General features: G+C 52.2%; 2 protein-coding genes across 2 annotated transcripts; one reads left to right on the top strand and one right to left on the bottom strand.

Moving 5' to 3' along the window:
- The first annotated feature begins 585 nt into the window (after window positions 1-585).
- Window positions 586-8,094, top strand: LOC137666247 (cytochrome P450 4B1-like). Its single transcript, XM_068406065.1, has 12 exons — window positions 586-771; window positions 1,672-1,813; window positions 2,517-2,561; window positions 3,239-3,366; window positions 3,795-3,919; window positions 4,015-4,166; window positions 4,370-4,476; window positions 5,297-5,487; window positions 5,729-5,862; window positions 6,343-6,407; window positions 7,125-7,207; window positions 7,926-8,094. The coding sequence occupies exons 1-12, from the start codon at window positions 586-588 to the stop codon at window positions 8,092-8,094; spliced, it is 1,527 nt and encodes a 508-aa protein (XP_068262166.1).
- An 8,762-nt stretch (window positions 8,095-16,856) lies between these two features.
- Window positions 16,857-23,586, bottom strand: PDZK1IP1 (PDZK1 interacting protein 1). Its single transcript, XM_068407081.1, has 4 exons — window positions 23,508-23,586; window positions 19,551-19,659; window positions 17,508-17,606; window positions 16,857-16,964 (listed from the first exon to the last, which is right to left on the bottom strand). The coding sequence occupies exons 1-4, from the start codon at window positions 23,584-23,586 to the stop codon at window positions 16,892-16,894; spliced, it is 360 nt and encodes a 119-aa protein (XP_068263182.1). The 3' UTR covers window positions 16,857-16,891.
- Between the last annotated feature and the right edge of the window lie 2,959 nt (window positions 23,587-26,545).

Genomic DNA, 26,545 nt, shown 5'->3' on the forward strand with positions numbered 1-26,545 from the left:
TACAGTCCAGCGGTGCTGTGTGATGTTGCAGTCTCTCAGAGCAGTGCTTTTACAGCTGAAGTCCATCCAGCCCATGTGTTGGGCAGAGGTGGCCCATTTGTTCCTCACTTCACGCAGGTGGATGAACAGCTTCCAAACCTGATTTGGCTGAGGACACACAGAGCTCAGCTAGAGCCTCAGCCTAGCTACCTCTCACCTCCTCCCTCCTATGGCTTCGTCCACCTGGGCATGGGTGACTGCGAGTACTTTCACTCACTGCTGGGGTGTACAGGACTTCGAAGAAAGTAGAAAATATGTACAGGTTGTTAACAAGTCACCTCCATCCACAGGTTTCTGGAAGCAGGTGAAAGGGTGAGCAGGAGCAGCAGGCAATAGGGCTGCCGGCCAAGCTGACTCATTGTTTACCGTGGTGTTCCTGCTGCTATAAATTGCTGCCAGCAGTGCTTCACCAGGCTCAGCTCCAGCAGAGCAGGAGGGAGAGGATTTTTACCTGCACCTAGCTCCCCAACAGGCACAGACGCGGGAGGAGCAGAAGAGAAGCAGGCAGGAGAAGGCAGCGTCAGGCATCCTGGACGCAGGGCCAGCATGGTGTCTCTGCTGGACAACATAGCCAGACCTTCTGCTGTCGTTCTGCAGCTGTCTGTGGTGCTTGGTATAATCTTCATGCTGCTGAAGGTGGCCCAGTTCTACCAAGAGAGAAAGAAACTCATCAAAGCTCTGGAGGCATTCCCTGGTCCTCCGAAACACTGGCTTTACGGCCACAGTCACCTGGTAAGGAGGGAGCTTGGCTCAGTCAGGATGGGTTTGTCCCAACAACTGTGCAAGATATCAGTCAGGATGAGACAAAGCACTGGGTGGGATGTGCATGTCCCCTGCTCATGTCCCTTCCTACAGGAGAGGACCTCTGCACAGGGAGTGCCAAGACTTCTGCAGGGCAGGCAGAAAGGGTGCCTAGATATGAGATGTGCATGATTTGCTTGGTGAAAAACAGAGCCATGATGCTCTTGGTCATGTGCTTAAACATGGAGTTAGGTGATTTCCAGGACTTTCATGAAGTTATTTAAATGTGAGCAACCGTAAAATGTCTCTCTTCTGCATTAAACCTTCTACCAATAAGAGTTTCTCCCCCTACAGCCACTTAAGAAGACATGGCCACAAAAGCAGGGTGTTTTACTGCAGCCTTTGTCATCCTTCTATAGTGAAGATATTTTTGCTTTCACGTTGCATGCCCACCTTGCACTGATGAATTTAGAGAACAGGGGTGTACAGCCTTGGTCCTCCTGGCTTGTTCACCAGGCATCCTGGCATTGCCCATGCCAGCTGTAGCTTCTGAGTCTGACACCAAGCCGCTCTGAGCCCAGGCTGTCCTAACACAGCTCGACTGCAGCTGGACCCCAGCTAGGGACTCTCCACAGAGCTGCCTTGTGCTGCAGGGATGTGGCGGCTCAGGCAGCTTTGCCACCTGTGCATGGTCCCTTTGCCATGCCCAGCATCTCCTCCACCTGCAGCATGGAAAGCCTCTCTGTGGCAAGTCCGCCCACTCTCTGCCCATTTCCCAGGAGAGGTTACCTTGCGTGTGCTTTCCCCGAGAGGGCAAGTTTAGCCTCTGCTCTCCCCGGCATGTCCCTCTTTTTCTGCCTGAATTCAGTCCCTGCTTCACTGTCATTTCAGATAACTGCTGATAAAATATTAAATCAGGTTGTGTCATGGGGAGAAGAATACCCCTATGCCTTTCCCAGATGGCTTGGACCAGTCCTGCCTTCTCTAGTAATCCACCATCCTGAATATGCCAAGACCATATTTGGCCGAACGGGTAAGTCTCTATGTCTGGTTTTGGGAAGTCACGTCCTTGACACTTCCCTACCAAGAAAATCATGGGAAACTTGCGTAGAGTCACCCCCTCTGCCAGCTTCCTTCACAGATATTGCAATTCCTCCTTTGCTCCCCTTTGCAAGTTCCCAGCCTGCCCCAGGTTTCATGGAGCAGTTTGTATTCTCATGCAAAACAGTGACCACGCGCCTGTTCCTCCCAGTCCACTGTCTCCATTATCATCGGTCTTACTATCTTCTACGACATCTACCACCACAATATCTGTTTCCCAGTAAACCCAGCAATGTGGGTGAGCTGGCATGACAATGGCTCTCAGAAGACATCTCAAGTCTTCTGCTCTGCTCCTTTCTGTGGAGCATGACGCCAGTGTGTGGTACACACATGGGCGTCTTCAGTAACTCCCATCTATTGTTCTGAACTTTGAGATTTGCCATGGCCATTTCTTCCACACACAATTTTCATTACGCCTTTTGCTGATTTTCTCAAGTCCACTAAGGTCATATTTGTAGAAGACCACTTTTAAACTCTACCTCTAGTGTTAGAGTATTTTACATATTGAAATGAGACTAACTCTACATTGTGATTTAGAGGATTAACTTTAATGTCAATTTATCCTGAGTTTTCTTTTTTGTTATGTTGAATTCATTAATCATTCATACTTTTCTGGTACCTCTTTTGTTTTACAGATCCCAAGTCCGATATACCCTACAAATTCTTGCTTCCCTGGATCGGTAGGTCATTCTCTTCCATTATCCCTTTCAGCCATATTGCACATTTCAGAGGCTTCTCTCTTGTCTTCCTTTATTTTGCTTTCTTCCGTTCTAAAACCAGAGCTTGCAAATGAGAGGCGTTGTTTGAGTGTGAGCATTAGTACCGGTGGTGCCCACCTAGTCATGGAGCACATCAGGTGGCTTTGCCTTGGATCGCAAAGCCTTCACAAAGCAACCTTCCATTTGTTCAGGGACTGAATGCTACCGCGGATAACTGGGTGAGACACACCAAGGACAGGGAGGTTCATGGCTTGCACACAGCTTTGAGGTATCCCTCCAGGGTCCTGCTAACAACTGTCAGCATGTGCTGCAAAAGGCACCCAAGTATTTCATTTAGGGCAGAACAACCCATCTGAGAAAGCGAGTCCTGTGCCACTGCCATCAAGGCTTTGGTTTCAGGATAGATTAAGCATGCACAGACGGTTGCAGTGAAGAACACATGAGCATGCTTCTCCATCCAAAAAAAGCACTGCTGTGAACAGCCTCAGAGAGGCTGGAGAAAAGGCTCCACTGCCAACTCCTCCCACCCCCAGACCCTACACATTAGTCTGTGCTTGGCCAAAAGCAGCAGTGAGGCTCTCAGAGGTATGATCAGACTCTGGAGGAGCTGATTGCCCCTTTTCTGTTTGTGTCTCCAGGGAAGGGGCTGTTGACTTTGGAAGGGACCAAATGGTTCCAGCATCGGAAGCTGCTCACCCCAGCCTTTCATTACGATGTGCTGAAATCTTATGTGGCCCTGATGTCAGACTCGGTCAAAGTGATGTTGGTAAGAGTCACCATTCCTGCTACTTTTACCTTTCAGCTGTGCACCAGTGAAATTAATCACATCTGGGAATGGCTGAGGGAAAGAGACTGGGCTTAGATGATGCCTAGAGTTTCATTGAACTTTTTGTGTAGTTCTGAAGTTTTGAAATTTCTCCCCTCACCTTCCTCTGGCCATTCCACTTGTTCTCTCTTTCATCTACTTTCCAATAAAATCAACCACTGATAGAATACCCTTTCCTAGCCCGGTAATGGTAAACCTGGAAAAAGAAATGCACAGAAGAGTTTGATTAGATTCACAGGATATATAGTGAAGTAGGGGCTCTGCTTGCAGAAAATAATTAGCAGTGTGAACCTGGGAAGAGGGACAGGAAAATATGACCTGATCATAGATGGTAGTTTGTCCCTCCTTACACCTGTCTCCACCACTAGGATAAATGGGAAAAGAAGAACACAGAGAGGAAGTCAGTGGAGCTTTTTCAAGATGTCAGCTTGATGACACTAGACAGCATCATGAAATGTGCCTTCAGTTATAACACCAACTGTCAGACTCAGAGGTCAGCGCCTGAACTTTCAAATCCTGGGAAAGTGAGTATATCTCTTTCTCCCACTCGTGTTGCTAACACCAGCTTTAACCTTGGTCTCCTTACAGCAACTCAGACTATTATATCAGAGCTGTTTATGACCTGAGCTACCTCGTGAGCAATAGATTCCAGACTTTTTCTTACAAGGATGTCTTCTATGACTTGACTCGCAAAGGCCGTGAGTTTCAGGATGTCTGCAAGCTGGCCCACACCCACACAGGTATTTCTCCCCCTTTCTCCCCAGCCCTGTCTCCCAGCTGAACCTCTCCCCGACTTGCATCTGGAGCAGCTCAGAGGAGGATTGCAGCATGCACTGGCCACAGGGTTACACATTAAACACAGTCTAAGCTGCTGACCGAGCAGACAAGTACATGAGGTCTCTGGAGGGGCAGGACACTTCTAACTGATCATTCTTCTGTGCAGATAAGGTAATAAAAGAAAGAAAGATGTTGCTCTCCAGTGAGAAGGAACTTGACAAGATCCAGAAGAAGAAGCACCTGGATTTTCTGGACATTCTTCTTTGTACCAAGGTGAGTGTTTGAAATAATTTTACCAAATGCCAAAGAACATACCTGTGTGCCACCAGGGATGCATCAGCAGGGAACTCACCCCCGCTGGCTTCAGTTGCTGGCAACAGCTTCCCCACTCCAGATTTCCTAGCTCGGGGAAAGGTGGATTGAAAGGGAAGGAAATACAAATGTGTGAGATGCAGAGATTGAACATAAATAGCCCAGGCAGACTTTCATCTTCCTTGTTCATTTTCATTGAGCACATTAATAGTTTAAAATAAGTGAGCTGTCAGAAACCAGAGAAGAATGAGATCCTTGGAAAGGTTACAAGGGGGCCACCTTGCCTGTAGTCCTCTCAAGAGATTTTGTTTCTTACCTTCTGTAGTTTTACCTTCACAGACATCTTCAGATACTCTGGACAGAAGCTGCCATTTGGTGTTCAGGAAGGAGATACACTCTGTGCTCCCTCTGTCATTCTGGAGCCTCTGCTTTCTTTTGTGTCTCGATCTGAAACAAAAGCTGTCCAAACCAAACTGCTGAAAAATGTAACAGGGACCCTTGGTAGGGGATCAAACAGGGTGTCCTTCTGAAGGACTGGGATCTGGTATCCCACCAAAGCCCAACTCCATAGCTCTCTTGACTGCAGAGATGGCAACCAGCAGGTCTGACTCTTCTCACATATGTTGCATATCTTTTCTACTGGCTTACTTCCTAACGTGCAGGGAGATACAAGAGACATCAAATCAGGCCGTTCTTATTGTCGTCCAGGGTTATTTTTATACCCAAAGGAGCAAGTCCAATTAATGTGCGCTTAAGAAGTGTATACTCTTCTCTTTGTTAGGATGCAAATGGAGTTGGACTAACCGATGAGGACCTGCGTGCCGAGGTGGACACGTTCATGTTTGCGGGTCATGACACTACGGCCAGTGGGATCTCCTGGCTCTTCTACTGCCTGTCATTATATCCAGAGTACCAGCAACGGTGCAGGGAGGAGATCCAGGGGATCTTGGGAGACCGAGATACCATTGAGTGGTGAGCTAGGACTTCTTATTCCTTTACTTTGAACTCTTTGACCATCGTAAGAAGGAAACTTCATCCGCCTTATAGTGCATATGCACTGGGGTGTTCTGCTTTTCACGTAGCAATGCTGGCAGCAAAGGGAGGACTAGGAGAAGGAGAAACCCCAACAGGAGACAGGAGACACGGTGGTCCAACCCACCCAGTCCCCATTGCTGGTGTCCTTATTGCTGCCACTCAAACACTTTGCTTTCAGGGAAGACCTTGGGAAGATGACTTACACCACAATGTGCATCAAAGAGAGCTTGCGCCTATTCCCACCAGTTCCTTCCGTGTCCAGATACCTCTCTAAACCTGTCACATTTTCCGATGGACGCAGTTTGCCAGCAGGTCTGTTGAGTTTGTTCATCCTTCATGCTGTTTTGTGTGACAAGCGGGGCATCCTTGCTAGACCTGCTGTGCAGAGGGGCTAGTGGGGCTTCCAGCTTCTCTTCTCTCTCCAAAGGGCTGTACAGGGCCACCACATGTCACCATCACAGCTCTTCTGGAAGGGTGGCTGGAGAGTGTCCAGGGACATGCTCCAGGGCACTGAGGTGTTCACAGAGCTCAAAGGGGACTTGCAGAGTGTTGATACTAGCCAAAAGTAAAAGTTCACCCCCTGGTACCAAAATTGGTCTCAGCTTCTGAGGCCCTTGTTTCTTCCATGTGAGGTTTTCAGGAGGTGACCTGTCTGGACAGGATGGGCATCGTTCCTGCCAGATCTCCTACAACAACCCCTGCAGAGCCCAGGGAGGGAGAGCATTCCACAAATACTTCTCCTGGGTCTTCACTCTGAGGTGTCACGAGCTTTTTCTCACTTTTCTTTTACAGGCTGCCAGGTTGGACTGAACATATTTGCTATTCACAGGAATCGTGATGTGTGGGAGGACCCTGAGGTATTTCACCTTTATAACAAGAAGGGATAGATAGTCTCTGAGCCCGGACATCCAGTCCCCTTGAACAAGGCAGCCTATGCCTCCCTGCCATGTTTTTTTTTCCCCTCTTATTCCAACAGTCCATATCTAAATGCAAAGTTCAAAGAAGTTACGAAACAACCCAAAGGCTTTGAACATGACAAAGTGCTGGGAAAGGGTGTTGAATAGTCTTCATGCATGGTGACACAGAAATACTCAGATTGCTTTCAGCTGCCCTGGATAGACTTAGGTCCCAGCGTGGTATGAGAAGTCCCAAGCCCTCCAGGCAGCGTGTGATTCAAAGCTGATATCTTAAAGGGTTCAATGAAAGAAATAGCTGGGAAACTTGAAGGAGGGTGCACAGCTGCCTCTCTCCAGTGGCTGCCTGGAGAGTCAGCATCAGGCATCTCTGGACTGGAGGGAGTCTGACTTGTTCATTGCTTCCATGGATGATGAAACATCTGAAGGCATCTTAGGCACTGCAGTGGGTGATCTGGATACCTCCAAAGGGAAGATCTGCACAGCCACCAGCACCCTCTTCTCATGCACCCAGTAGCTTTGTAGAGAGATGCCTGTCAGCTGCAGCTCCCCCAGGAACAGCAGAAGCCACATCCAGCAGTACCTTGGGGACCAGGGAAGAACTTGGTGCTGCTCATATCAGATCAAACACTGACCAAACGGCCTTTGTTGCTCCCACAGGTGTATGATCCCCTGAGATTTTCTCCGGAGAACTCAGCACAGAGGCACTCCCATGCTTTCCTGCCTTTCTCTGCTGGATCCAGGTGGGAGTTCCTTCATCCCTCTCCTTCCCTGTAGTCTGCCTTGCATGGGAGACCTACCTCAGAGCGGAGGTCCTGAAGCTAATCCTCCCTCAGTGCCCACGAGCCAAATTGGCTTGGCCAACTCAAGCAGGCTTTCCATGACAGGATCTTCACCATGCTCCATCGTCTCCAGAGCACTTCCCACAACCCAAGCTCTGTGGTCACTGTAGTGTTTCACACACTTTTCTGTGGATTTGTGGAGATGTTTACATTTTCTATTGCCTGCATTGGGAACAAAGACTGCCTTGTTTAGGGGTGAATACCTAGTGCACCTCAAAGCCAATGTGGGTCCAATTCTCTGTGGTTTCCATGCTGTATCAATAGACAGATGCAGGATACCGAGCTCTCAGTAACTTGCAAGAGGAGAGAGTCCACACAGAGCCAAAAATAGCCTTTCTGAGGTGTCTGGCTTTTTAGCTGGATCCACACAGCACTTTCTAATGAAGTAAGCCCCAGTTCTCTCAATCTCATATATGTTTCAATGCTTATTAATAAAGAACAGCAATACCCCACCACAGAGCTGGGTGCATTTTGGTGTGGCATCAGGGACTTCCTAGATAAGCTGTGGCATCATCCTTGCAGCAGCTGGATGTCCCCCAGCTCATGGATGGGCTGAGCCCAGCTAGGGGACAGTCAGGAATGAAGGCAGCAATCAGAGCATTTGTCATCCTCTCCCCAGGAACTGTATTGGGCAGCAGTTTGCCATGAATGAGATCAAGGTGGCTCTGGCCTTGACGCTGCTCCGCTTCGAGCTGTGCCCTGACCCGTCCAAGCCTCCCATGATGATATCGCAGGTGATCCTCAGGTCCAGCAATGGGATACACCTGCAATTGAAGAAGATTCACTGATCCCGTGGGGTACCATAGGTGGGAAAAGAGCTTTCCAAAGGACCACCCTCCACCCAGAGGTTTAAGAGGGGGACACCAAACAGATCCATCCTGGCCACCTCAGACGTCTCCCATGTTAACCCCCGCTGTTACTGAAAAATAGTAACCAAGAAAACTATCCAAATCAAATTATAGTTTAGAAAGCCGACATTGGTTTATTGCAGCTGGGTGCATGGGGGATCTCTCCTCCTAGCATGCACACCTAGGAACAAAAGCATACTCATTGTATACATTATAGAAAAATGAATATTCATAAAATTCCAAGAAAAGCCCACCTATTCTAAGAAACTTATGCATATGCTAATACATTATGTAATTGTCTTTGTGCATGCGTACTAAATTGGGGAAGGGGTCTTGGGTGGTCTCTGGGGGTCTCTAGTGGTCACAGTCCCCCCATAATTGTGCTGTCTGCTGTATGACCCCGCTTCTGCGCAAGCGTGGTCGAGGCCTTCTTGATGACAAGTGCAGGTGGCCTCAAGGAGAAGATGTTGTTCTGATTCTCACTGGACTTATCTCTCCTCTGGCGCCAGAGTTTGTGAATCAAATTAATTTAGACATCACAAAGTTGTTTTTCACAGTCTTCTTTGTCTTTGGCCATTCTTTATAATTAGCAAGGAATTTAACAAAGACTTTGGATTTTCTAAGACTAAGCGCAAGCAAGAATCATTGACGACTCTAACACTGTTATCAGTCCCATAAGCAGACCCTACCTACAAAACATGCAGTTTGCTTCAGAACGCACTGTTATTCTCTCTTATTCCAGCTGAAAGGAAAATTACTGACAGAAAAGTTGATTCTGTGTAAAGGTAGCACGGAGTAGGCCTTTTAGAGCCTACTCTGAGGCCTACTCTTGCTAAACCGTTGCTAAACCGTCTGCTATCACTGCCACTGCTGACCAGGGGGGCACGCTGAGCCCCCTCGCACACACACTGAACCCAGTAGGTCCAGGTCCCATCCTTGCTTGGAGAACAGCACAGCCAAGGGGGTTTCACAGCGTAGCTGTGGCTCAGCCTTCACCTCTGTGAGCATCCTCCATGTCCTGCTCATCTCCTCACCTCCAACCTGCCCTCGCACGCTGCCTCGTTGGACTTCTGTCGCCTGCCTCTTTATTTGCACCACTGCCAGTTCCCCACTCAGGCACTGCAATGAGCAATGCCGGCGTGGGTTGCATGGGTGTCTAAAGCCTGGACACTGCCCAAGCATGTCACCCCTCCCCTGCCTCCAACCCGGGTGTGCCGGGGCAGGAGAGCTCCTCCCTGCAGCCCCACTGCATCCCCACGCACCACACTCCAATTTATTCCTCCTAATCCGTTCTGGGGCTGGCGTTGTGCCTGTCATTACAGAGACAAAAGCCAGAGGGTTTTTCTGCCCTGGCGTTGAACTTCCTTAAGCTGAGGGTGCTCAGGAGCCAGCGCAGGGACATGATACCAGCTGACCTGAAGAAAGTACTCGCTGTCCTCAGAGCGACGTGTGATCAGTCTTGTCCTCCTATCTGAAATGAGAATAAAGCCTCATGGAGATGCTCCCCAAGTGTGGCTTTGGCTTCCTCTGCATTTGGGGGGCCAGGTGGTACAGGATGAGTCCTGGCAGCCCGCAGGCAAGGCTGTGCCCAAGGGTGCAGTGTGTTTTCTCAAGCCACACCGCTGTTTCAGTGGGTTTGCACCTGTGCTGAGCCTGAGGAGCCTGTTTCCACCCCTCCCACGCCGTGGGTCACCAAGCCCTCGCTTCTGCCTCTCGGAGTTTATGTGGTAAGAAAACAACTGAAACACACTGGGGTCAAACCAAACAAAACACAAATCACACACACCCCATGGCGGCGGCAATAACAAAATCAGCTTGCAAAGAAAAAAAGTCCCAAAGGGAGCACAAATCTGTCTCAAACCCTTTTCTGCAGAGGTTGAGAACTGACCACTCAGTACATGAGTGAGCTGCCCAAGGGGTGCAGGCCCAAGGACTGGGCTCGGTTTGGGAGTACACGGACCTACTGTAGGACCTCCCCCCCCCAGCACTGGCTATAGGTGGGCTCCCAGGGGAGACCTGCTGTGTGAGCTGCAGGTCTGCGGTGGGAAATGGATCACTAGGTGGCAGTGGGAGACCCAGAAAAACCCAAAGTCCTCCCTGGTCCCTGGCAAAACCCCCTGGGCTTGGCAGGGAGCATGGCCAGGCCCAGCAGGGCAGCTGATGGGCCCCATGCCTGGGGGCATCCCCCTCCCCATCCCCACCCTCAGCTGTGTGGGGCAGAAGAGCAGGCACTGCTCCGTCACGGTCCCCAGCATGATGGTGGTACTACCCACGGCACAGGGAGAGCTTGTCACTGCGAGAGCCCAGGCACTCAACAAGCATCAGGGGAAACTGAGGCACAGAGGGCTGCACACATGCCATGCCACGGTGAGAGACAAGGCTGTTCGTCCAGATTTCACCCACAGCAACAGCATCCCCAGCATCACTGCGGGCACTAACACAGCTAAACCGTGTCCGTCTGGGCAGCTCAGCTCTGCTTGTGGCCAGACCAGGACAGACAAATCTGAGCATCTCCCCATCTGAATAAACCCCAGCAGCTCCTTGCTCCCCATCTCCACTGCCTGCTGCATCCTCAGTTTGAGAAACAGAACTCTAGGGCTGGATCCAGACCTTCATTTTGACTGACTCAGTACCTCATGGGACAGGGATGCTGTGAATAACCAGCAAGGTGCAGCTTGTATTTATTTTGCAGGGCAGCTGGAGACCGAGTTCCTCTTCTCCCCACTCCCTCCCCTTCTCACCCCAGGAAGAAACTGGGTGCAGGTTGTGTAGGTGCTGATGCCACCACCCTTGCACCGCCAGTGGACTCAGGCTGGTCTCAAAGGTCCGACTCCAGCTCTCCTTCCCAGCTCCAGCACAAGGCAGTTGGTGGGTAGCAGCTTGACGCAGCTTTTCATTACTGGCCTTATTTATCAGATGTTTCAGCCACCCATCCGGGTACAAGCAAGCCTACTCATCCGCTCTCCAGCTTGTGGTCCAAGCAATGAGCTTGAGGAGTGCTTGGCCACAAAGACCTGGCCCAGTCTCCTTGGTGGTGGGTTGCAAAGGAAACTCTGTGACACTTCAAATGTCCCTATGGCATCTTCTGGTGTGGGCATGGGGGGATAAGGCCAGAGCAGGAGAAGTTAGATCTGATGAGGACCCCCAGCTGCTGCCCATCCCTGTGTCTGTACGGTGACATGCTTGGCCTCCCAGCCCTGTGTTTTGAGGCCATCACCCTATTCACTGCCATGACCGAGGCTGCTCGTTTGGTTTCCAGGAGTCCTCCTGACTGTTATGAATGGCCAAACTTCTACTGCTTTGAGCGGAGACCTTCCCTGGAGAAACCGCTCTGGGAAATCTGCTCTGGAAAGAGAGGAGAAACACTGCTATTTTTTATGCAAAAAAAAAAAAAAAGGATCATTATTCCAGGCAGTTCTGACAATAATTGAAGTAATGTGAGTCAAACATTTTGAAGTCTCTCCCCATTAAGAATCGCGCTTAACCCAGGTTTGCATTTTAAAGGACCAAAGCTTTTGGGGGAAGATCTCACAGCACCAATGTATTGTGGACCTGTAATGCAGTGGCAACCAGGAGAAAATTCTTCCCCTTTTCATCTTATCCAGGTCAAGCCAGGCAACCCAAACATCCTCCCCACCTTCAAAAGCTGGCAGTTTCTGGACAGCAGCATGTTCAAGATAACCTCCTCTGCCAAGCCACCGCTAAACGGCTTTGAGAGCAGCAAAAAGCAGCACAAGGAGCCAGGCAGCACCCAGTGACACAGATCTAATCGCCCAAGCATTTGCCCCAAATGTCTCCCTGCCAGGCGGTGACATTTCTGCGCTCTCTCGGCTCTCTCCCTCCATCACCATGGCTACAGCAGCCACCAATCCATGGGCGAGTCCTTCCAGGGTACCACCAAAACCCTCTGGGAGATGCTACGAGAGCCAGCCCCTTTGGCAGGGAGACACTTCGGGGACCCCGGGACAGCCTGTAGCACCAAAAATTCCCCTTTTTCTTCTTTCCCTCCTCCTTTTTAATTTTTTTCTTCTTTTTTGAAGCACAAACAATAGAGCTAAAAGGTTGGGTATCAGGCCGATAATCATGAATGACGTGTCGTTATTACACGCCAACATTCATTATCTCCCACTCCAGCCATGTCACAGGCGGCTGGAGGAGGGCAGATAACGGGGTGCCTTCATGCAGATGGCTTATTATCAGGATGTTCCAGGAGGGGCTTTAAGACAGTTAGTGATGCTGTTTGCCAGTTAAAGATTAGAGACCCCAGAGAATAATTAACAATCCCAAACCCCAGTTTTTCTGCTGGATTCTTCTGCTTTCTCCCCCCTCCCCCATCCTCTTTAATCTATTCACTCTAGCAGGTGTAATAAAGTGATAAGGACAGGCTCCGGGGATGTTTGTTTGGCTACTACGGGTGTATAAACCAACAATGGATGGTATTTTACTTCTGGCTTTCAGCGGCTTGAATCGAGACCAAAAACTTTGCAGCCCCCTTGCCCACACACAGCCACCCCTACACGCAGCGCTGCCGGCTCCCACCTGGGTGGCTGGGCTCCTTCCCCGGCCTGAAGGACCACGATGGTGGGACAGGCTCTCTTTTTGCTTCTGGAGGTCCAAATTGTATTCCTTGGGTGTCAAGGTGCCCGATGCCAGGGCTTAAACCCCAGGCCACAGTGCTTGGGGCCAGGGCTGGAGCTGGCTGTCCCTCCAGCAGCCGTTTACCTGCATATGGTGAGTCTTTGATTAAACCACCTCAGAACAGTTCATATAGCCTCAGGGCCAGGTACTGCTAACCCGCCTTTGTTGGTGGTTTAATGCAGCTATGCCCTTCGGGCTGTGCATGGACTTCAAGGGATGAGATAGATGTCCATCTGTCTAAGCTGCTCCAGGGTTGTGGTCACAGCTGGAGCAGAAACATCTTAAACCTCTGTGTCTAAAGTGCTTCACTAACCTCAGGGAGATCAGGGAAGCCTCAGGATGAAGGAGGCTTTCAACCCTGTTATCTGGGTGTCCAAGGGGTGAGTTGCACCCTCCTAGGCCACAAAGGAAAGCTGTGATACATCTTGTAACACAAAAAGAACACTCTGAATATCTTCTCCCCAAAAAGAAACTATCCAGTACACAGCAGGTCCCAACCCTGAATGTCTTCTTGAAGCCCAAGCTTCAGAGATACTGGCATCACAGAGTGAGGGGTAGGATGGGGTACTCACGAGTCTCCTTCCCCTTCATCGGTGGGTGTGAGGTGACTTGTGGAGGACCTAGTCACCCCCTCTGTGCTGTGTGGAGAGAGGTGCTGGGGAGGATTTGTCCCCCAGGGAAGTTGGCTCAGAGCCCTTCAGAGAGGTCACCAAGGCTGTTGGAGGTGCTATCAGGTACAGCCCTGGTGCTGGGGGGCATCCCCCATCTCACAGAGTCAACATGGCAGGAGCGAGCACCAGGATGCCAGAGGTTGCCTTCCCAGTCACGCTCATCCTGCCAGGGAGGGCTGAGACAGCATTGTGCTTCACAGAGCATCCCTGACCCTATCAGTGAGAGATGAGATATCCTAATTATGGCGGTACAGGCGAGGATCCGGGCCGTATCAGCCAGCACAGAAAGGTAAACAAGAAATATAACAATGGACCCTTAACACTCATTAGCCGTGTCAGATAATACCTCACTTTTTCTCCCTTTGGGGCTTAAAATCTAATTAAGATTTTCCAACAATAAATTTTATTTATGCTCGCTCCCTTTTGTTCTTTCTAGGATCACACCAAGAAGCATGTGTGAGTCGGCTGCACAGCTCGTGGGAAGGCAGCCCTCTTCGCACAGACAACCTCAGGTTGTGCTTGATGGACAAGGGAAACTGAGGCAGGACGGCACCACAAACTGTGCAGAGGTGGAATCCCATCAGGGAGGTAATACATGGGCTCTTGCAAAAGATGTTTTCCCCAGAAGAGTGAACTCTGAAGGGACACTGGCTGGGATAAAACCAAGCACCGAGGTTCCTGGGCTAGCCCAAAACGTGCAGCAATAAAGCCTCATCCTTCTTGCTTGGACCTACAACCATGGGAGGCATCTGCAGGGAAAGAGACACTGAGACCCACCGAGCCCCCAGCACACCTCCACTCCAAACCCACACCCAGGCACTGCCGGGGGAACAGCTCAGGCGTTCGTCACATACTCAGGGTGTGCTCAGGGCAGGGAATAAACTTCTGCTACTGCTCATTATAAGGACGCCGTTTCAAACTCCTTTTGCAACCGAGAGGTAAAAATTAATGGGTTCCCCTCCTCTCGCCACACCCCCGGCCCCCAGCCCGAGTGCTGACGCCGCAGGAACACGAATGACTAATCCCCCCTAAACCCTGCTGAGCGCAGCACTACTGCTCAGCGCCAGGGAGCTTGTTTTTTCAAACCCGCGTGATGTTTGGCACCTGTGAGACAAAAGTCAGGGGAGCAGCATCCATCAGGGGCACGAGTGGGGAGGTCCTGGACCCAGCCTGGGGCTGGCTCAGCCTCCAGCTGCCCAAGGGAAGGTGGTAGAAGGGAACAGCTCTGGCACAATGCTGGGGACCGCAGCCGTCGTGCCTCCGCACCCAAGGGCTTGACCCCTCCAACCCTTCTGCCTGTTTTCTTCTACCCCCATGCAATTTCTCAGCTGGAGCAGTGATTTCTCAATGCTGAGTCTTGAGGGCATTTTCAAAACACTTGCCTATGTGAGGCTCTTTGGGGAGATGCCTTCCAGGGTGGGTCTGTCACTGGAAGACTCCTGTTCTACTCCCATGCCCAAATCTTTGGGTCACCACCAGCTGGGGACACCAGCAGCTTTGCCTGCGGGAAGTGAGACAGCACATCATGGTGGGTGGTGGCACCAGGATCCAGCTCCAGCCCCTGGCTCCACCCCAGAGGGCTCCTGGCAGTGGGAAGTGGCCAGTTTTGGGCTGAGCTCTCCATCAGGACTGTCACAGCTTCTCTTCGGGGAATACCCAGCAGGTTTCAGTGATTTAGGGTAACCGGGCATTTTGTAAGCACCTCCTCCAGGCTCAGGGCTTTTAAGGTCACCAGCAAACACAGAGGAGCAGGGAACAGCCCTTGTAGCAGGAAAGCCCATTCAGGGTTGAAACACACAGAGCAGGAGCTCTGCTAGTGCGAGGCAAAGCAGTACCTCCAGCCCCAACCCCAAAGCTGCCTGCTTCTGGCATCGCTGCCTGCAAACGGGCCTTCAAAGCACCTCCTGAGCAGACACCAGGGCTCCCCCCAGACCCAAACCTACCGCAGCTGCTGTTTCACAGCAGGTCTAATGTTTCCCCTTGCCTCAATGCTCAGCAGAAAGCGAGAGCAGTAGGTGGCTCAGGCACCCAGTGTCCTCCTGCCACCTCCTCTCCTTGCATTTGCACAGCCCCAAGCACAGCAGAGCCCCAACACCACCCTGCCTTCCCCAAACCCAGAGGCTGCTAAAAATATCCCTCTTATAAGTCCCTGCATCCCAACCCATCCCATCCCATCCCTCCCAGTCCTGCTCCACCTGCAGCCCCTTGGCTGCCCTTGATTGCAGAGCCCCTTAACCCTTTCCTCGCTGTCAAGGGGAGGACCCTGCACGCCGCTTGGGCAGCTGATGTCCCAGGGAAAGCCAAAGCATTACAGGTCTCTTGTTTCAACCTGCAAATGCTGCGGCTTGGAAGTGTTTGTTGCTCCCACGGTGTCCCCAGTGCTGTCCTCACCACAGCAAGAAACAGACCCTGGCTAATGAACAGCGCGGCAGGAGCAGGTTGCACCATGGCCAGCTGCCCCAGGGAGAGCCAGCACCACCCCGGTGGGATTCAGGGACCACTGCCTTTCACCTGTCAAGTAGAGCTGGGAAGTGCTGGGTTGGTGCCATGCCTCAGTTTTACCATCTGGTAAATGGAGAGGAATGACATTCATGTCCCCATATGGTCCTTCGTGGCTCTGGGGTGATCCAAACACCGAGTAAAAAAAAAAAAAGTCCTCATCCTTTTTCTCTCCCCTCTTGACACACAGACACCCACAAAAGTTCTCTTGGCTTCATCCAAGTGAGGAAATAAGAGATGGATCCTACCCAGGAGGGATCACGGGGTAGATGGGGATGCTGACTGCTGTCTAAGCACCCTTCCCACCCCCAAGCTGCCTTCCCCAGTGTCCTTCCTTTCCCGAACTGCCCTAAGCACTGCCAGATGCCAGAAAGTCCTTTGGGTGATTAGCAAAATGACCCTCTTTGCTGTGGTATGGGCAACAATTCTCTTTATTGCTCACGGGGAAGATATATACAGGGGAGAAGGTTTGTTCTGACGCTAAAATGCATGGTGTAGGTCATAAAAAGGAGGGTGTAACAGGGAGAAGAGAGCGTATTTTCCATCAGCAGCTCCCTGGATGGCAGCTGGGGGTGTGGGGAGGTCCCAGGCACCCAGCAAGGACCCCTCCATGCCTGGAGCAGGTCAGCACCCCCCTGGGACCGGGGACGTCAGCCTTGCCAACCAGGTGGCGTGACTGCCAGGCAGGAGAGGTGGCACCTCCAGACCTCTCCTGGGGATTGAAGCCCCTGTGGACACCTGCCCCCAAGGCAGAAGAGCATGTCTCACAGGTGGGAAGGGAAAAGACCAGGAGATGGTGATGGCGTGGAGAGGTCGAGAAGCCTCCACGCACATGGGATGCCGGTGCAGAGGGTCCCTGCGAAAACGCCCATCACAACAGTGGGAAGCAAAGTGAGAGGAGGAAGGAGGACAGCCGGCCAGGGTGCCTGCTACATGGCGGTGGTGATCACCCTCTCCTCGGGCTCCAGGGCGTTCTCGTAGGCGTGGTGGTTCTCTTTGGACCTGCATCAGTGGGGAGAAGCACAGTGATGAGCTCGCCCCCAGCAAGACCAGCCTTCCCAAAGCCACTGCTGGGGACCTGACCTTGCTAGTGCTGGCCATGAGCTGAGCAAGGGGCAAGGTGCGGAGGGTGGGAGGTGTCCTCCTGCCAGGAGGAGAGCCAAGCGCAGGGTGGGAATTGCTCTAATTTCTAGCAAGGACTATTTTGACAGTGAACATCTGCGTGGTGACCTCTAGCCAACTTTGGTCGTTTTCACTGTTTGAAAGGTGTGATGTATCATAAGAAAAATGTGGTGTAGCAGGTTGCAACGTGGTGGATGGACCATGAAGATCATCTGCAGAGATGAGAAGAGACCAGGGAGGAGGGGGTACTCCCTCACTGCCTTGCCCTTAGCCCCTGGAGAGGATAAAAGCCCCAAAACCAGGTGCATGGGACATGTGAGACCCTGAGTGGCAGAGACCACAGCTCTGCACATCTGAGCTGTCCCCAGGGGGATGGAGCAGAGCCTGGGAGCTGTGGGTAGGAGGTCTGAGCAAGCCCTTCACCTGAAGTCGGATGCAGTTGTTATGTATCTCCCTTCGTGGCCGTTGGACGTGACAGCCTCTGGCTTGTCCTCAACACTCACCACCGTCTCAACGTTTTCTCTGGAGGGGGAAAAGAGAGGAGTTGAGAGACAGCAACAGAGGGACCGTGCCAGGGAGCAGCTCATGACGGTGACAGGGCAGAGGAAGGGACTGCTCCAACACCACAGAGATCATAATGGACCTGGATGTGTGATCCTGGCCTCAGACAACCAGCTCAGCTCCCTGCCCAGCAGGACGTGGGCGAGAAGGGACACCCTGGCAGCAGATTTGAGGGGCTGTGCCCAGAGGCCGAGTGCCAACCCCCGGCTCTGGAACGGGTACTCCCAGTGCCAGGCAGGCAGTCAGCAAGACTCATTTGTCAATACCTGGGATTGTTTTCTCCCACTAACTGGTTTTTCCAGTCATCTTCTATGTAATGTGTTGCAAAATAGTCCCCTGCTGACACGGAGAGAAACGCCGAGGCTCTGCCAGTGCTGCAGCCCTGGCGCAGGAGGGGTGCACGTGGTGCACGTCCGTGCGTGCAAACCCGAGCAGCTTCCTCTCGGATGCAAGTCCGGATGGCTCGCAGAAGGAGCTGCAGGGCAGGGACCAGGGTTCGACCTCAGCCAGAGCCTAAAGCTCGGCTCTGGAGCAAGCCCACCAACTGAATGGCCCAGGGAGAGTTTAGCCATGGTGGGTGGGTGCAGGTCCACCCTGAGTGCGCACCTCTGCCTCCTCCAGTGCTCACCCAAGGGCGATTTGGGGGGCTTTTCGGAGGAACAGACTGGAATAATGAGCAGCGGCTTGAGCTGATAGCTGCTGTCACAGTGACAGCGCGGAGCTGGCTGCGCGCCAGGCTGCCGAGCCTCGCTGCCCGCTCTTCTGAAGAGAGGCCAGATTAATTAAAACATGCCGCCATCCCCACTCAAGCCCTCCTCAGCATCCTCTGCCTCTGGGCTTGGAAGAGGCAGCCGGGCATGGGCAGAGGTGAGAAACACCATCCCTGCCTCCCGCTCCGTGGGCTGGGAGATCCTCCAGTTTGAGGACAAAGGTTTCTCTTCAGGAAACAAAGACTGCGGTTGCAAATCAGACCATGTAAGTATATTTATACATATTGCACTATGCATTGGCCCTGAATGCATCCCAAAGGGCCCATGACCTGCTGAGCATTGGGGCACACCCCAAGTCCCCACCTCCTCAGCCTGCAGAGGCTGCAGGGATGCACAGATACAAGAAGACTCCAGCACCCTTGGGCACAAAGCCCAAAGCGCCCGTGCCGGTGCAGAGGAACCGGGAACCAGGCTACAGGGCTCTTTTGATCTTCACCCCCTGTTGACTTTGGGCTCAGATTCAAGATCAAGCTACTGCAAGTCAGCCAGTTAGCCTGGGTCAGCTGAGCAGGAGAAGCAGCCAGTGGCTTCGCTTGGCCAGCAGAGGGCAGGAGGTAAGCAATCCCACACAGGCTTTTTCTGATTAATAAGACCACCTCGTTTCCCTGCACCATGGAGTCCAGGAGGAGAGCACTGCCACAGCTCAGCTACGTCCCTCTTCTCCTGGCTCCCCTCAGTGTCTTCTGCTGACTTAGCCCAGTCTGCTTTGCAAATGAAGCTGTTTTGGGCTTGTTTCCCCACAGATATAAGGCACCTGGGAACTGCACCCCCAAATCCATAGGAAACCAGGCTCAGGCCAGCCCCCCGAGACACGTGCCCATGCAAGCCAGCCACGATGCTGCAGCTCTCCCGTCTTTCTTGCAGTAGCATCTGAGTGCTCTGTTTGGAGGTGCCCCTGTGCAGGGAGCAGTGGGGACAGATGGTGTATGCTCGCACCTGGCAATAAGTAACAGGGAGTGGAGACCAGGACAGCGAGAAGAGGACAAGGAGACCAGGACAGGGAGTCTTTGCTCTCCCTGCCTGGCAGTGAACACGGTGTTCCCAGCCCTGGCACGGGGACAGAGGCAGCTGGAGGCGACCCATGCAGAGGCAGCTAAGCCCAACCCAAACCAACCCGCAGGGCTCCCACACTTACACTTTCTTCTTACACCAGAACTTATTGACCACGAAAGCAATGGCCACCAGCACTAGAAACACAACCACTGCGATGACACCCTGCGACCACGGTTGGAGGCTGCCCCGGGCTGCAGAAAGAAAAAGGGGCAAACGTTAGAAATAAAACCTCAAGCTCTATCCAGTTGGACAAGCTTCTCCTGTCCAGCTTCAGCAAAGTCCAGCCCAGAGCTCGGTCCTACAAAGCCAAGCAGAGCATGTTGCTATTAACCCATCCAGGCTTATGTGGGTGGTTGCAATGAAATAAAGTGCAAATACTGGCAGTTCCACTGGTGTCTGCATGTGGAGCGTGGTGCCTTGCAGCTTTGGGGCCCCATATATATGTACATATACATATGCAGTGGGGTGCAGATAACTCTGGGATGGGGAACACAGGGCTGAGGGACATGGCACAAGCATGGAGGGAGGGAGGATATTTACCCAAAGTGGCAGGGGAAAGAAGGCAGAGGGGTTTCAGCAAACTGTTCTCTATCCCCAGATGCTCCAGAAGTCATTCCCTGGTTATTTCCCAAATACTGTTCAGTAAATTAAGAACCCCGCAACAGCGATAGTGTAAAATTCAGTTGTCACTCTCACAGCAAACGCCTGCAGGTGTGGATTTCAGTAAAATCTACTGTTCAACAAGTTTCCAGAGCAGCAAACTGATTTATGACAGGAAATTGAAGGTTGAAGTGTTCAGAGCAACAGCCTCCAGTGCAAAGGCCAGGCAGGGCTGGCGGGGGTCCAGGCTGCTGCGGGGGGCCAGGCGGGTGGCCGGGAGCCGACCATGGCATCCCCAGCTCCCCTGGGGTGGGATGGCTTCATAGATTCATTTTCCTCTAGCCAGAGTCGAGCAGTGATGCGGCCACAGGCGGGAAGGCTACGAGACATATTCCTGTACGTGGGAGGAACTCAAGAGCAGGGCGATGAGAAGAGGGAATCTTGTGCCAGTCCCTGCTGGGACGGCTACTCCTTGCCTCCCACCAGCTTTTGGGCGATGGAGCACTCGGATGTGTTCAAACCCATCCTTAAGTGTTGTCCCGAGTATCAGCATTCGCCTCAGCACTGAAAGGAGACCTTGTCCATGCAGACACTTCCCTTCGGGATTTAATTACTACTTTATTCAGGCACGTCTTTTCCTCTTTCTGGTGATTGAAACACACATGGATGAGGTCCCTCTGCATGGGCAGATGGGGCAGGTAGAGGATGCTCCCCACCATCCCCAGCACCAGTCTTGAACCACTTGGATCCAGTCCCTGCCACCAGCACCCGCAAAGCGGAGCTGCCCTGGCACAAGTACATTGGTACTTCAACCTGACTTGGGAGCTTTACACCAGCTGAACACTTCATCTGTCTCATGGGAGGCAAATCACTGCTATAAACAGCAAATAATCTTTACTAGCAGCAATAAAGGTGGGCTGTGCACTGCTCTGCACGTGCAGACTCCTCATCCACATCCAGTTCCACGCCATCTCTGCTGCTGACAGCCCTCACCTCCTGCCTCTGGTTTTGGGGAGGGGGACTCTCCTTTGGTAAGACCCCCAGCTCCTTGAGTCCTTACTGCAAGAAGCTTTTATTTTTTAAAAAAAAAAAACAAAACACAAGGCTCTTTTTTTCCTCTTGGAAGTGGAATCAGCCTGGCTGGTTGACTCACTGCTTCTGCCAGTCTGGAAAGCGGTGGCACCCGCGGGCAAGTGGCTGGGAGAGCAGCCCCGAACAACGGCCTTCAGCGCCCCCACCTCCCCGCAGAGACACTCACCATGTTTACTGCAAGGTCCCGGGGCCAAAACTCAAGCAGGAAGAATTGGGACGGAAATTCCCTCTTATATCAGCGTGTTTCAGCTGAAATCCCATCCCATGGGCAGGCTGCTGGTGGGGGTACCGGGGGGGTGGTGGCAGTGGGGAAGAGCAGGACTTGGTCCCCTCCTGCCCTCCGTGATGGGCAGGGATGCTCCTGCCCCTGCTGCCCACCACCCTCCATGGGTGCAGCCCCGAACACACCTATTGCCTCCAGGCTGAGCTTTGGCCTGCTTTGCTTCCTCCCTCGCTCTGCTCTTGGCTGTTATCTCAGCCACAATTATTTATTAGTTGTGGTTTATTTTTCCTGCCAAGGCTGGGGTTTCCACCCTAAGTCTCGGAGGGGATGGTCAGATCCAGCCCTCTGTGAGGTTCCTGCTGGGGTTAAGGGAGTTCAAGGTCAACCAGGGAATGAAGTCAACGATGACTGACATCACCAAATTTGCAACTCTTGATCTTCAAGCAGAGGAGGCGAGAAGATAAGTGGTAGGAAACCTCCTCCAAGCAGCCGTGCTCAGGAGGTACTGAATGTTTTTGCAAGGGAAACCTCACTCGGACAGCTGCTTCCACCAGATTTCAGAGCATCCAAAGCCAAAAGGAAAAATACCAAACCAAAATCAAGTGGTTCTGGCTTTGAGAGACCACATAGAGCCTGGCTGCAAGGGGAGATGAGGATGGCAGGGGGAACAGCAAATGCCTCCGCATCGGGCTGAAATACCCCTATGGGCACGGAGAACTTGCATGGGTATAAGAGAGGAGGAACGGGAACCAGGTAGAGGCAAGAGCTTGGTAACATCTTCTCGGGGAGTGAGTATGGGGATGGCAGCCCTGGAGGGCATGGCCTGTCTGGAGCCTCACGGGAGCACAGCTTGCTGCCCTGCCAGGAGTGATGGCCAAAAGGATGAGTCTCACCTGTGGAAACGGGACTGTGTTCCTGGAAAAATGCTTTACCAGGGATGTCCCTCCCAGGGCAGTCCGTCCCTGAGGCTCTGCCACCTCCTCTCTGTTTTGCCCCGCGCAGTGATGGGTTTTCCCCTCCCAAACAAGATCTTCTAAGCCAAACTAAGCAATGTCAGGTCTGCACCCCCACCAGATGTGTGTCTGTGCATCTGCAGCTACAAATGAGCCCAAGGGAAGTGCTGGTGACAATATGAGCCCTTGCACGTGCTGTAACTCTGTTTCCGTACTCAACAGCTGGTTTGAAGACACAGATCTGCTTTTTGATACATCTTCCCTGAGTGCTTGGAAAGCATCTCCTGGCCCCTGTCTTTTCCCCTCCCCGAGGAAGCTGTACCAGGCTCTGACTCCTCATTAAAGGCTTTTTTTTTTTCTCTCTCTTTCCAGGCAAAAACAAATCTTTCAATCCTGCTGATGGTGGAGACCCCAGACTGTTAAATCCTCAGCAAGTTGGTAAACAAATACAGGAAGAGCGGTCAGGGCTGGGGCATCAGAAGGAGAAAGGGGGAGGGAATTTTCCAGGACTTTGGCAGCATCAGATGAGTTTTAATTACTCCTCATTATTTCTAGCGTTAGACAGGTCCTTCCACGAATTTCCTAAAAATAATGTCCTAGCCATAGGAAGTTTCTCTATTAAGTCTTTGGCAAGGGAACAGAAGGGCAATTTGCAGAGGAAAATACTTGCTCCTTCACCTCGGCAGTGATCAAAATTACAGATTAACAGGAAAACCTGTGATCTTGGGGAGCGACCCGGGCGCGGCACTTGCCCAGGGATGAGAGGAAGAAGAAAGAAGGAAAGAAAAAAAAAAAGCCTTAAGAAAACAGATTACTCATCTCGGTGCACAGTGCTGCCGGAGGTAAATCACAGCTGCTCTATCTCTGTGTAAGCAGGAGAAATAAACCTCGGACGGCAGCTTCAGCCTTCAGCAAAACAGGTAGAAAGTCTCCGAGTCCCAGCTCGAGCAAGACCTCCCAACTCACCCGTCCTCATCGCCTGCTGAAGCCAGAGATGAAGCTTGGGTGGGAGCTGGGATGTTTTTTCTCTCCCCAAGAGGCTCTTTCGCAGCTGTCCCTTGTCCCCAAAGCCACCCCATGGAGCAGCTCCTGCCTGCCGGGGGCTCAGCGCACCTTCCTGCCTCCCCCTTGCCTCAGTTTCCCCAGGAGGTCAGGCAGTGCCTGCGCTCACCTTGCTGGCAGCAGGCAGGCTCCAGCTCCAGGAGCAGCCCCAGGAGGAGGAGGAGGAGGCGGCGGCAGCGGGCAGGCATGGCGGCAGGGTGCGAAGGAGCAGCCGAGCGCGGCCCCTCCTCGGCGGGCGCTGTGCTTGGGCACGCCGCCCTCCCACAGGAATGAGCCCTTGGTCAATTATCAAACGCATTAACGAGGGAGGCTGATGCTCACACCGGGTTATTCAAATCCTGCTGCGGGAAGGGGTGGAAGGAGGTGCCTCTTTCTTTCTCCCGCGGAGGCTGGCGGGGAATTTGGGGCACGGTGACTTGAGCCTGACTGTCCCCTTAGGGCGTGGAAGGGGACTCAGCCACAAAACATTTGCATCGGCCCAGGAGGAAGAATCGACGCCCAGATGGGTAAATCTCTCCCCCAGCATGGCTGCAGTGCTCAGGGAACATGACTGAACGGGACCTGGGTGTCCCTCAAGTCCCCCTCCCCGCAGCGGGAGAGCCGGGGGGTCCCGTGATGCCCCAGCTCTGACATCCCTTCCCACCCCACGGGACCCCGGGTCCTGGGGATGCGGGGAGCTGCCCAGCACAGCCCCCGCTCACTTCCCTGCTCTTTTCTTTTCAGCAACTGTCATTAACAACCCAACAAAACGCATTTGTGGCTTAAAAACATCCATTTAATAAACCAGACTCGATGCCGAGTACTGGCTCCCACCTCCCACGCCTTGTTTAATGGAGAGACTGTTAAACCCAGCAAACACGGCGTTCATTTTATTGAGCCTCCAGGGCTGTTTCCAAAATTTCTTTGACACCAGAAGAGGTAGAAACACGTGAAGACCTGCGGCAGATGGCAAAGCTGGCAGGCCCTTCACATCAGCTGGGCGGATGCTGCGGGACAGGGAAGGCGTAGGGCAGGCTCGCAGGTCCCAAATTAAGCAGCTTTGCAGCCCACGCTGCATTTTATGGCTGACAAACCCACCCTGCAGGAAGAATGAAAGCTATTTGTCTTGATGGCTGCGCAACTTCAGTTACTCCTGAAAGAAATTTTAAAATTACGAGCCAGTGATTTCGTCATCGCTCTTCTTGTGATATGTCATGGCATCTCCGTAAGCCCAGCCCCACACCTGAGCTCCTGGTCTCTGGGTCTGGTGGTGTCCCCCTCCAGGGACCCTGCCTGGGCACCGGATCCCCACGCAGGCACCCACAAAGGACCCATGATCAGGAACACACAACATCCTCAGGAATACATCGCCGTGGGTGCAGGATTGCCCCCCTTCATCCCTCCTCTTTCCCCTGGGTCTAGAATAATGTCATTTACCCTGAAAACAAGCCTGAGCTGGCTTGAGCTGCACAAGACTGAAGGCCTGTTCCCAGCTCTCTACCAAATTCCTTTCTGTAGCCAAATCACCACCTGCAACCTGGGACAATCCCATTCCCAACCCTGCTGGGTTTTGCTTACAAACTCTGTAGGACAGGGACTCTCCCACTGCACCAAGCAAGGAAGTGGCACGACGGGGACCTGCCCATAATAAGGACCTGTTAAGCAATCTAATCCTGTTCCAGAGAAAAAGGAATGGCTTACGCAGAAATAAAAATGAGAGTGAACTTTGGGCTCCCCATGGCTTGCTTCCACGTTGTCTACCCAGGAAAGCATGCAGAGCGTGCTATCTTTGCTGCCTGCTTGTTGCTTGTCTCTTAGCAAAAGCCCAGCAAAAAAAAACAAGCTGTTTAGAGCAGAAGGTCCTGCTACTGCCTTTGGAAAATTCAAGGTCTGACACATCTCTCTACTATTGCTATCCACCCCCTAGTCACTCCTGGGGCTGCGGCAGGTCTCTCACAGGGTTCCTCCTGGTCCTCCTCCACATGCATTCCAGGATGTCTTCTTGCTCCAGGGCTCTGCCCAGCCCAGCTCCAGGGAGCCTGGGCTGATTTTCCAAAGATAGGGATGACTCAAGGATCCACCCCTATCCTGCGGTGTGTTGGGGGGACAGGACATGACAGATCAGACCCTGAGATGAAGGCAGGGCTGCTGTGCCTTCCAGACAGGGGTCTTGCTGTCGGCTCCTTCCTGAGAAGCAAATAACACTTTACCATTGCACATTCCCACATTTCTAAGAAATTTAAGGAAATTTAATTATTTGATTGCTTCGGGCTTGCTGATGAGGCCAGGGAATCACTCATTTGCTTATCTCAAAGCTCCCCTGTGCTCCAACGCATCTTCTTTAGCCCTTGGCAGCTATTAAGAAGGTACGTGGTCTTGCTGCGGAAAGGTCCCGTGGCACCTGCTTGGTTGCATATACCTCTGCTTGGTTGCATATCACTGGGTCCAGCCTGGGGGGATGAGAAACAGCAAGTCACTGTAATGGCAGCAGCCTTGTTGCAGGGGCAAAGTTCGACATTTTAGCAAATAATTTGCCATCCATCTTCTCCTTTTGTCATTCTGGACGTGGCTTGGGACCTGCAGAGATGAGAAGCTATGTGTTTCTGCTGCAGCACGCTGGAAATCTTGCTATCTCTCTCATTTAAGCCTTCAGCATCGCCCAGTCGTGGTGAGTCAAAGCCCTACAGGCCCATTTTACAGGTGAGGGAAACTGAGGCACAGAAGGGCAAATCACCTTGGCAGCATTTAGTCAAACCCAAGTGGAGCCAGAGACAGCTCAGTTCTCTCCCAGGGTCCCATGTGAGCAGTTGCCTGTACAATAAGTCTTGCACAAAGCAGGTCTTGGAATTTCAGGATTCATGCTGATATTCTCCAAAAATGAGTGGGTTTTTCCCCGAAGAAATATGATGGTTTTAGTCAAAACTAACATTTGCTCAAAGCAACATTCCTGAGCCTAAAATGTGTTCCTGGGTGATACAGCTCAGAGCACAGATGCCAGTTCCTCTTCAAAAAATGCTGTGGGGCTCTGTGTTTTAATGGAGATTATTTTTCTTTCTCCTTGACTTCCTTCCTTCCTCCCTCCTTCCCTCCTTTTTCCTCTCCATCTCCTCCCCCTGTCTCTGAAAGAGCTATAAAAATAAAGAAAATATATGAGAGCAAGCCTGAACA

Source organism: Nyctibius grandis, chromosome 8 (genome assembly GCF_013368605.1).
Source record: "Nyctibius grandis isolate bNycGra1 chromosome 8, bNycGra1.pri, whole genome shotgun sequence".
Taxonomy (NCBI): domain Eukaryota; kingdom Metazoa; phylum Chordata; class Aves; order Nyctibiiformes; family Nyctibiidae; genus Nyctibius; species Nyctibius grandis.